We start from the raw sequence: 12,164 nt of genomic DNA on the forward strand, positions 1-12,164 counted from the left end.
AAAGATTTTATTATTTAAACTGTCTAGACTTGCTATAAGTGTCTTTTTTTTTGTTGTCCATTATTTACCCAGGGAAAGTTGCTGAGCACATTATGTTAATTTTCAGCAACGCCCTTCCCACAGACAGACCCACATACACACACACACACACATTATAACATGGGAGCTGACCAGTACAAACACAGTCTTTAACTGTTGGTCACTGAAGAGCTCCACTGGAGCAGGGGTTCAGTGCCTTGCTCATTTGGCACTTCAGTGGCGTTGAGGGTAAGTGGTGGCCATTCACTTACCCACCAAGATTTATTCCTGCCGGTCCAGGGAATCGAACCGGGAACCTTCCGGTAACAAGCATGCTCCTCTGACCTTTAAACCACCGCTGCCCAAAAGTGTGTATGTACTGTATGTGCATTCTTTATGCTTGTGTGTTTTCTGATGCCTATATCCCTCCTATGTCCAGTGTCCTTATGTATTGTGTGTGTAGGAGAGACAGAAATGGAGACATATGAGACAGTTGGAGATGGAGGTGAGGAGAGACATTCAGAGATGGGAGAGGAGCAAAGTCATTAGAGGCTAGATGTGTTGCTAGTTGTGAGACAGGCTGTACGCTATAAATTGTTCCTCTCCACAGGTAATTACTGGGTTGTCTGTGAAGCTACAAACCAAACACATGTGTGTGTGTGTGTGTGTGTGTGTGTGTGTGTGTGTGTGTGTGTGTGTGTGTGTGTGTGTGTGTTGCGCTCGTGCACTTGTGTGTGCACATAGGCGCACCTGACCTTAGGAGAGAATATTGTCATAGCACTCGGACAGACAGGTGAAGAGACAGACTCTTTCAATTTGAACAATAAGTCTTGTCAGAACTCTTTGTAGTGTCTGGTTCCTCCTCTTGTCCCTTGTCCCCTCTCTCCCCTGTCACACCTTCTATCTGCAACATGTCTCTCTTTCTACAGCACAGGTATCACATTTCTCCCCTTCTTTGTCTCTCATTTTGGTCTCTCCATGCCTTTTTTTTGCCCTACCTCTTTCTCGCTATCTTCCAGCCATCTTTTTCTTTATTGTGTCCTTCCCTGTCCATCTTGTCCTACCACCCCTCACTCTGCCTCCATCTCACTCAGCGTCTCTTTCTCTCCCTCTGCTGTATCTCTTTGTTTGTAACTTCATATCTGCTTGCCTCCCTCTTTCTTTCTGTTCTTTTTAAGGTAAATGTATTTATTTAGATACCCCCTATCTCTCTTTTCTATCTACCCTTCATCTCTGTGTGTATTATTTTGGCTGAATAGAGCCCAGTCTGTGTCCAGGAAACAAAAAACGAACGTCTGGGTACCGAGGCTAGTGTACAGATACACTTAGGGGAAAGCCCTTCAGTCATATAATTTAAGGTCACACAGCAGGTGCCAATCCGTGGACTGGTACAGTACGTGATTGCAGTGTGTGTGTGTGTGTGTGTGTGTGTGTGTGTGTGTGTGTGTGTGTGTGTGTGTGTGTGTGTGTGTGTGTGTGTGTGTGTGTGTGTGTGTGTGTGTGTGTGTGTGTGTGTGTGTGTGTGTGTGCGTTCATGTTTTAAGCTACAATGACTAATCTTCACTCTCTCTCTCTCTCTTCTCTTTAGTTGTGGCGGCAGAGCCATTGATCCATGGACAGAGGAGGTTCCCAGAGGACATTGACTGGTCGTACTCAGGTTGGTACTGTAAAGGCTATAAACACATGATATCACTCCCTCTTTATTTATTTTCAAAGCTACATTGCACCACTTCACTATTCAAACATCACCGCCAAATGAATGCCAATGACACATTTCACCTCCACCTCTTTGAATTGATGAATGACTGCATGGGGGGCATTAAGTCCTTCCTGGGGGCTTGATCTTGAGCATATGGTTAGGACGATGTTAGCTAACTCAGCGCTGAAGCCCTGGTGTGCTAAGCCACAGTCCGACACAAACAAACAACACTGAATAATTCCCCCAGTGGGAAGGGATTATCTTCTCTATGGTCTGAAGGAATCACTCAGAGTGATTGGGTTCAGTGGGCTTCTGTGTGGACTGAACCTCCCTCGCCACACAGCTCAGTCTCTTCCCTCGGATGTGAAACTCTGTTTGTGTTTCTCCTTCTCCGTCAATCTTTATTCTTGCTTTGTGTCACTGGGTGTGATTGGGTTCAACAGGCCTCGTCTTCTGTGTGGAATGCAACAACACCATGTTTGATGTGCAAGGTCGCTCTCATTCGTGGCAGGTGCCACTGGAGATTGTTTACACAAATCTGCATGCTGCATCCCACGCACATTTTGCACTTGGAATACAATAGGCTTATATGTTATCTGCCACAAGAAACTCTGCAGACTTACATTTTCATAGTGTGTGGGTTTCTTAGCAATGACTGCATGACACCTGGGCTGATGAATATGCTGCTACTGAGTTGAACACAGTGACACTGGAGTGGATTTAGTCTGGAGACAAAATTATGATAAGTATTCTGTTGCTGCACAGTATGATTGAGATTCAGTACTGTATGCAAGTGTTCATGTCTTAAGTCTCTGTCAGAAAGGCTGTGATCCTTGTTTGCATGCCAATCAGGACAGAGTTTAAGAAACTAGATTAAAATGAAGTCCAGGGTGTTCTGTCCTACCCTCATCAAGTCTCCTTTAAAGCCATAAGCAAGTGAACTGAAATTGTTTCTGTGGTGTCCTGAGCTTACAAATCCTGCAGATGCTCCATAATCAGTGGATTTGAGTCTAACCATGCACACACACAGTCACATAAGCCAGTGGGATTGTTACACAGATGTAGGTTTTCTGCCTACTGAATGACAGAGAATCACAGCTCAACAGGTTGGAGGCAGCAAATCACAGCTCAGCAGGTTGGAGGAAGAAATGGGTGGAGGTAGAAATGGACTAAAGTCATTCTATTAGCAATGGGACACACACACACACACACACACACACACACACACACACACACACACACACACACACACACACACACACACACACACACACACACACACACACACACACACACACACACACACACACACACACACACACACACACACACTCTGGATAGCATGCCTATCCAGAGTCGTGAGGGCGGTGGCCTTCGGTGCCTTGCTCAAGGACTTTTCAGCAGGATGTATGGCTGTCAATGGACGCATCAGCTGTTATGGGGATTTAGTGGTCTTTCTGATGTTTAAACCACCAATTAAGTGCCCGTACTTTTGGTACGGGCACTTTTGCCAGAAATGGTTTACTTTAGTATACATTCATATTCGATATATTTGGCCCATATTTTGGCCACTAAGGCGCCCAGAGCCAGCGAGAGATGTGCCATTGCCATTCTCCATAGGCACACAAATGCAGTGTTTCTGACCCCTCATTGACGCAACTCTCAATGGCTCTGGAATTGTGCTTGGATCCAGAAATGCACTCCACCCACTCCACTGAGTGGAGTGCTTCAGTGTTCTGTCTATCAACCTAATACATTTTTGCTGTTTTGTTTTTGTTCAGTTTTTTTTATCAATCTGACGTGACAATTTGTCTCAGACATTTAATCATTTTTGGCATTTCTGGTCACAGACAGTGGACAAAGTGTGTGTGCTCTCTCTCCATTCATTAATTGTTGTAGCTTTATATAGTGTATATGTGTATTCCATGATGCAGACGACACGCTACTGTAGACTATTGTTTTATTTTCTGACCGTAATGCTGATGTGAAACAGCAATTACGGACAATACAGAGACAGACAGAGTCTCTCATTTTCCACTCTGTTAGTTTCCCAAGTTCTCTTCAGCATCACAATTAAGAGGAGGTTCAGTGGCAGGAGGTCCACTTAGAGTGGGTGAAACTGTATAGCCTGTGTGTGTGTGTGTGTGTGTGTGTGTGTGTGTGTGTGTGTGTGTGTGTGTGTGTGTGTGTGTGTGTGTGTGTGTGTGTGTGTGTGTGTGTGTGTGTGTGTGTGTGTGTGTGTGTGTGTGTGTGTGTGTACATACATACGTACGTACACATACATTAGTGCATGTGAATGTATTTGTGGGCCCTCTCTGTGTCTGTACTGTGTGTGTGTGTGTGTGTGTGTGTGTGTGTGAGAGAGACAGAGAGAGAGAGTCTTGTGTTGTGTTGTGTTGTGTGCTGAGCCGTGAGTAAAGGCATTAACATGTGAAAGAACACACTTCATTGTGGCCCATGGTACCCAGTTATTTTGTCAGGAGGGGCAATAATGGAGAAAGTAGTTGAGGGAGGTAGAGAAGAGTAAAGGTGGGGGGGAGGGGCGAGAGAGAAGAAAATAGAGAGGGCAAAATGGACAAAGAGATACTTGACAGAAGAAGATAGGAAAGTGGGGAATGGTCGCTCACAGGACTGCAAAGCTTTTTGACAGAAGGCAAACGCTATACACTCTGAGAGTGTAAAACTTGTCCCATTCGCCATTGTGGAAGTGAAAGGCACCTTAACTATTACAGTACACTGAATCATTTTGTAAGACTTTCCATTTGGTTTCCTTTTGTAGGATTGCGCTCTAGATGTGAAAATGGACTGCTTTGATTGTACAATAATCCGGCTTGCAGGTTAATTGAATTCTGTCTCACCGTTATCCTGTCCTGGAGAGAAAGCATGCATTTTAATTTCACCAGGGCCAAAGGCAATCTTTGGGAACTATCAGAATCATAGAAAAAATAGGAACATTTCTCTGTTCAAGAAGTCATATTTTGATATTCCTATAATTTCCTCTAAGTTCATTCAATCTTTTTGAATATGAAGCAGCTCTCTCCCAAAGCTACTGTAGAAACCTGAAATACACGACTCAATGCAATTAAATGATACAACCAGGAGCTGACATGAGATTCATTAATATGTGAACGTCTACACCAAAATGAGCTTTATTTTGAAGTCTGAATTAGCGCTGTGTGATATGGCTTAAAAAGTCACAGTATGTATGGATTTATCGTCATATCACATTTTCTCACACCTTCCTTAACCACTTAAAATCCCCCGGGGGTTTGTACTTGGTCCCCTCCTTTTATCCCTCTACACCAAATATCCAAAAATTGCCCATCTACAAAGCTGTGACCTTTCAGATCTGATATTTTTGGCAAATGTGTACCTATTATAACACTGCCAGAATAGGGTCGCTATGGGTTCATGTTCACTGTATTATTATGACACAGTATAATTCCATGTCATATATTTTGCATTCATCTAGTATACGTTGGTTTCCTACTTGACAGAGTTGCCCATCAGGGTGATGACATAAATCCATGGACGAGACAAATGTTAGCTCTCATTTGTAGTTGTGGACAACGCATTCTCACTCCCATGATGGCAAATGGGTGACGGCTTGGGTCAGATTTGACCAAACGGCAAACGTTTGATGTCGCGGGGGGAACCTGTGACGGCACATGTTGACTAGGGGGGATATGAGTTATTATTCTGTTAGGATCGGGACTCGAACGGCACTGAGTCGGCTGAAGCGGACTTCGCAACATTTGGCACGGCGGCTTGCTCGCATTCCAGGAGTGCGGAAGTGACCGGGCCGGCGTCAGATGACAAATGTTTTTCCGTTTGGTCACATTTGTCCCAAGAAGTCACTATAGACCGTTTTGGGAGTGAGCGTGTGTAGTTGTGGAAGGACTGCTGTAATGTAAGGTAGAACAGTGGTTCTCAACATTTTCTGCATCAGGCCGACTTTAAGGGATTAATAATTCATAAATGGATCCAAGATTTTTTTTTACATTATACATTTTTAAATATGAATGTTATATTATCATCAAACTTAGTGTTTTGCCAATTATTTCGTGGCCCCGGCCCTTTGGTTGAGAACCACTGAGGTAGAATATTCACAACTACAAATGTAACGTCTAAAGACCTCTTAAGCTGTCCTAGATGAAAAGACAAAGGACTCTGCAGTAGCCCAGTTCCTTTGGTTCATTATCGTCTCTTTTCTTTTTCATTTCTTGTTGGAGAATGTAAACAGTGTTCATTATTCTGGTCGGTCTGAATGGAGGTAACAATGAGCTGCTTAGAGTCTAAGCATTCATTGTTACCTCCATTCAGACTGATGAGGTTCTATTGTTCAAGTCAATGCTTGAACATAGAAGTATGTGTACTTCACAATATGCTTGTTTTTGTGTTTGTACGTGTGTGTGTGTGCGTGTGTGTGTGTGTGTGTGTGTGTGTGTGTGTGTGTGTGTGTGTGTGTGTGTGTGTGTGTGTGTGTGTGTGTGTGTGTGTGTGTGTGTGTGTGTGTGTGTGTGTGTGTGTGCGCCCAGCACACCCCTGTAATTTTCATCTGCTTGATCCCCAGGGGGGCTGCTTGTTATCATTCAGTTTGGAGAAGTACCCCCCAGACTCCATCTGCTCTGTGTGTGTGTGTGTGTGTGTGCGTGCATTGTTTTGTGTTTTGAGTCCCCTCTTCCAGACACGCTATATGGAACGCTCCATTTCTCTCACTCAGAAAGTTAACTTAATCCAAAGAATCTGGTAATTGTAGCATTAGAAAAAAGACGAACAACCCCACATTCAGATGTTTATTCACGTTTCACCCAAACCTGGTCTTTCTTTCTCTGTATATGTTTGTGTGTTGGTATGTGACTGTATACATTATACATGTACTGTACATTAGAGCGCAAATGTTCCTGCGTTATAATTTGTTTAATTTGTTGGGCTCTGTTCTGCTCCAGTTGTTCCCGTCTGTGCTTCCAAACTGTAGTTGGAATGAGGTAATGTGTGTGTGTGTGTGTGTGTGTGTGTGTGTGTGTGTGTGTGTGTGTGTGTGTGTGTGTATAAACGCATGTGTACTTCCTCTTCCTCTTTCTCTCTCTCCCTCCCTCTGCCTCTCACACACACACACACACACACACACACACACACACACACACACACACACACACACACACACACACACACACACACACACACACACACACACACACACACACACACACTGTCCCACACCTTCAGTTTCTTCTCATCTCTTTCATCTTTTCATCTGTGACCTATATTATTGTTATTATTGCTTTTGTTGTGCATCTTCGTGTGTGTGCCTTGCTCATGGGGGAATTATTGGATCTGTGAAGCAGTGGTTCTCAACCTGTGGCCCGGGGCCACCGTGAGGGTATTGCAAATGGGCCCCCAAATTAATGATAATGGCCGGGTTTCCCAAAGAGCTCGTGCGTAGAGCATCGTCGCAGGTCCTACGACGGGTCTAACGTGTGTCGTCACAGGCTGCGCAATACCTTAGCAGGCACGTAGATTTCAGGTCATGCGTGGCCTACGCAGCTTGCGTAAGAGCCTCCTTCACGCCTCTACCCTCATTAGTAGCAGGTGGTTGTGCCCCTACATGCCATCTAAACTGGCTACGTGTGTGGTAAAAGTACATTCATGAGACAGAATGCACGCAGCCAGCCCCGCCTACTCCTGGGAGAGGAGTAGGCGGGGAGTACTGTCCTACGAAGCAGTTTGTTACGAGCGCTGACACCCATCGTAGCGAAATAGATGAAAAGACCGACGACCACACACACACACACACACACACACACACACACACACACACACACACACACAGACACACACACACACACACACACATACGGCCGTAGTTTTTAGATATATAAATTACGGCCGGGCCGCTGCATAACGTGCGATGCCTGCTCAAAAAAAAAAAGACATACAACAGACGTCAACGCACTGCGACATGCCGTGTCGACAGCTTGCAGATCTGTTTTTTGGGTTTGGGCGAGCGGCTGCGGTGCTTCCTCTATGCATGAACCCGAAGTTTACAAATTGTACTCTCACAGATGATCTGATCATCTAATAAAAATATTAAGCATATGCCAAGTTAACTAAAGATATATAAATGATGCTGAGCTAAACATGTTTCCTTCATTTCGAAGTTTTATAGTTAAACGTTATGATGAAAGTCCCCAGTTCCTCTCACGAAGTGACAGCTGTTGCGCTCGCCATGTTTATGAATGGTTAAAACATCTTTTGAAAATATCAGATCTACAAGCTCACAACGCGTCACAAGCTTGTAGATCTTCTATTTTTTATGATTTTATGCATAGTAGACTTTAGAAACGGGACATTCTGGGATCGAACCCGAAGTTCCCACTCACCAGTCCGACGTGTTATCAGTCATGCCAATAAACCTGTCCGTTAGTCAGGTCTATTGCACGCGACTTCTGGCTAATTTGACTGTGGGGGCTACAATGGCCGCCGTGTTCAATTAAGATCATTGAAATGTCACCTTAAAATGCATTTTAATACATTACAGAATGTACCTAAACAAATGTAAGTGTCCAATACATATAAAGGTAATTTAGATAAAGGTCAGACTTTATCTTTGTATATATACAAAAATCTGTATATATATATATATGTATGCAAAGGGTGTTTAAACTATAGTAGGACAGCACTACGTAGTTGACGTAGGCTTTACGTCGGCTTCGTCCAGGAGTCCTTTACGTGCATACTGTCTCACGAATGTAGTTTTAGCACAGACGTAACGGAACCTACGACGATGGTGTCTCCTGAAGCCAATTTAGATGAGACGTTGGGCACACACAGCTGCTACTAACGAAGATAGTGCGCAGCGGGGTTGCTACTGCGCAGCTGCGTGGAGGTTCCTACGCAGCTTCTGGGCTACGCAGGAGCTCAAATTCGTTTGGGAAACGCGGCCAATATAACATTAACATGAGAAAAAAAACAAAAACATTTAATGGTATTTTTGGGGGGAAAACCTGGAAGTGAGTTTTCATTGTGATACTGCTTACTAGGAACTTAAAGTAGGCTATGCAACGTTAGTTCCATTAATCCAAACCGGAACACTATATCGATTAAAATAAACCCACCCATCTGATCACATCTGATCACACGGCAGACGAATGGTTGGGCCACAAACGCTTTTCAGAAGGCCTGATCCAGAAAAGGTTGAGAACCACTGCTGTAAAGTATGGTCTTGACCTACTCCATTATGTAAAGTGTAATGGGTTGTTATCTCGTACAGTATATGGGCCCTATTTTGGCCCCGGAGTGGCTAAACCCAGTATTTGGTGATTTAGCATTGCGCAAGGGGCGTTCCCGTGTAAAAGTTGCTATCTTCGGACACCAGCCTAAAACACCTGCGCTACCTGTTACATTATGCATGGATGTGGTTTGGGCGTAACAATAATAAAACCAATCACCGTGCCAGATTCCACTGCCTTTAAGAGAAGACTGTGCAAGCTATTATCCCCAGTGCAATCTTACGCCCTCTCCCTCTCTGCCCATGGAAGAGCGACGTTGCCTTGGAATAAAATTATATTTGTTACACAGAATTATCACTCAAACATTGCTGGTTATAGAGAACTTTAAATTGCAGCAATCTGCCTGTGTTCTGGATTAATCAAACAAACTCTGCAGCCACACTGGGGAGCCAATAACATTAGACACTATACCCGACGTTTGCTTCATACGCTGAAGCCTTTGATCGCCTTTGAATAAAACCATATTTGATAGACATAATTATCACCCACATGTTGCTGTCTGATTATAGAGAATTTTATATTATTGTAATCCGTTCATTATTTCTTAGGCAATGTATTAATGAAACTGAACAGAACGAATGGCATCGAGCAACCCGTGGCACAAATCATTGTCTGCTTCGAATAGACTATCATCTTATATAAACACAATTGACTTGAGTCGGCATAATGAATAGCGGGTATATCGGCCGTAAGATACCGTTTAGGGACAGTGCCAGCTCCCTTGTGCGTAATTCACGGGTAGTGGGTAGTGCCAACGGGTAAAGGACTGGCGAAAATAGGGCCCTATGTCTATTTTCACCAGTTTATTGGTTTCCGCCTAATGGGCGCCTATTATGACATGCCCAGAATAGGGACGCTAGGGTTCATGTTAATGGAATGACTCACCCTGCAACACACACCAGTCTCATGAGTCAGTGTGATTAGGGAGAGGCCAGTGGAACAAAGACAACATTTAGAATTAGGGCTAGGCGATATGACTTCAAATCAATATCACGATTATTTCAAACCTTTGATGAATGATTAATGAACGCTTATTTAAAAAGAAAAATGAAAATAACAGCTCTACAAGCTCACGACACGTTTTCAATAAAAAACAATTGCGTTGATTCATTGATAAAAGAAATAAAGAAATATATTTTAAAAACCTGCTTCTCGATTAATCAATTACCCTACATGATATTTATTATTATTAATAAAAGTTACTGGTTCTAAATATCTGTTTCGATTAGCCTGATTATCAGACTGAGCAGTCCACTCAGTGAGTGGGCGGGGTCTATGGTCTGGAGCCAGGCTAGGTTTCGATGAATTTTCGATGAATTGCCCACCCTATTGAGAAATAAGAAAATTAACTGTAAAATAAAAAGAACGACTCAAAGAATTACCTGGTGCAGATGTATCCGTATTACCACGGCATAAAACTCATTTGGGTATACAATATCACCTGCAATATAAGTCGTTCCATCGGTCTCCCGTGGTCTCATTTTCAGGAGAACATCTCCTGATTTCGGTGCGGTCAGGAAAAAAACTCAGAAAACCAAAACTGTCACTTTTCAGGATTCTAATATAAAAAATAGCAGATCCACAAGCTCAAAACATGTGGCAATGTGATGCGTTTTGAGCTTGTAGATCGGCTATGTTTTGCTACTTTTGTATGACACTGTAGTAAAGTAGAGCATTCATTTACAAGAAAAACATAAAAAGTAAAAAAATTGAGATATACAGAGGTTTCTGCGGTGTCTGTGCGACAGCAGTGATTTGCATCTGGGTGTCTTCAATGGGGGGGGGGGGGTCTGGGCTCTCTTGTGTGCTGCTTTGCTTTCATGTTCGTCAGTCTAGAGTCTAGACGGTGCTGCCAGAGATCATACAGTAGGAACAGCATATGGAGATTCTGTTGGAATGATCGCTTTCCCCTTATTACATGAAAGCTGTGGGTTTCAAATCCAGTGGGAATTGATGTGAGTCCATCATTACCACATAGTCTTCTTATTGAATGACAGGTGTGTGTGTGTGTGTGTGTGTGTGTGTGTGTGTGTGTGTGTGTGTGTGTGTGTGTGTGTGTGTGTGTGTGTGTGTGTGTGTGTGTGTGTGTGTGTGTGTGTGTGTGTGTGTGTAGTACTGCATACATAAAACATACATTTGCAGCTTTGGTCTTGTCAAGCATGTCATGTTTGCCCCCAGATTACTTGGTCGGTGGTGCATGTGCGTGTGCATGCATGTTTTGCATATATACACTTTTGAATTCACACTATTGAATAAAAATCTCCTGATCTGTGGTCCAACAAAGGAATAACGGCAGTTTATGAATGACAATTATCTGATTTTTAAGCTCAACAATAGAACATGTTCTACAGTGATTCTCAACCGTGAGGATATTGCAAGTGGGCCCACAAATAATTGCCAAAACACTAGGATTCAAAAAAATATATATAAAAAGAATAGTAAAAATGGTAATTTGGGGTTTTTCATTCCGATACTGATGAATTGGAGCTCAAAGTAAATGTTAGTTCCATTGATCCAAGCAGGAACAGGATGGATTGATCATTAAGATAAACATGCTCTGAAAATGCATGTGACCGCTTAGATAGTTAAGTGGTCAGATGGGAGGACTGCGATGGGTTTTGAACCACTGCTCTACCACCCTTCTCCCTTATATTTCATCATTGTCACTAAACAGTGCACAGCAGACTGTCAAGCTGCAAGGTATTGTTATTACTGTGCTAGCATAAAATGTAAAAAAAAAAAGTAATACCGTGCATTCCATTTCACAGAAAAACATAAGAAAATGTACAAAATGACCATTTTGGATGGTTACCTAACATGGTTAATGTAGGCTACACAACCATTTTACTTTGTTTTGCACTCAGCCACTAAGCCACGCACCCAGCTTCTACTTTGTATTATTTAATTCAGTAATTTTGGTCTGGCTTGAGGCCAGGTAGAAGCAGTCTATCTGAATATTATACAGTTATACTGTAATACAAGCAGTATTTCTAAATTATTAGCATGCCCTGCAGTATTGCATCTTTTCACAAAGAGAATGAAAATCATCTTCAGGCTCTCTGAGAATGTACTTGTACTTGTGTGTTGTGTGTGTGCACGCGCACGCAGGCACGTGTCTAAATGCAGAGAGGAGAGGAGTAACGGGAGCCTAATTG

General features: G+C 43.0%; 1 protein-coding gene across 1 annotated transcript in view; it reads left to right on the forward strand.

Annotated features, from left to right (window-relative positions):
* Positions 1-492: 492 nt before the first annotated feature.
* The window catches only part of LOC311039592 (receptor-type tyrosine-protein phosphatase zeta-like), a gene marked incomplete at both ends in the record, with an annotated part of 46,346 nt that continues 34,674 nt past the window's right edge, over positions 493-12,164 (forward strand). Inside the window, 2 exons of the mRNA XM_084049532.1 lie at positions 493-523; positions 1,607-1,675. Of these exons, the coding sequence (XP_083905658.1) occupies positions 493-523; positions 1,607-1,675 (100 nt within the window). The remainder of the gene's footprint in view (positions 524-1,606; positions 1,676-12,164) is intronic.

Source organism: Gymnoscopelus microlampas (genome assembly GCF_963454915.1).
Source record: "Gymnoscopelus microlampas genome assembly, chromosome: 23".
In the NCBI taxonomy this organism is placed as follows: Eukaryota; Metazoa; Chordata; class Actinopteri; order Myctophiformes; family Myctophidae; genus Gymnoscopelus; species Gymnoscopelus microlampas.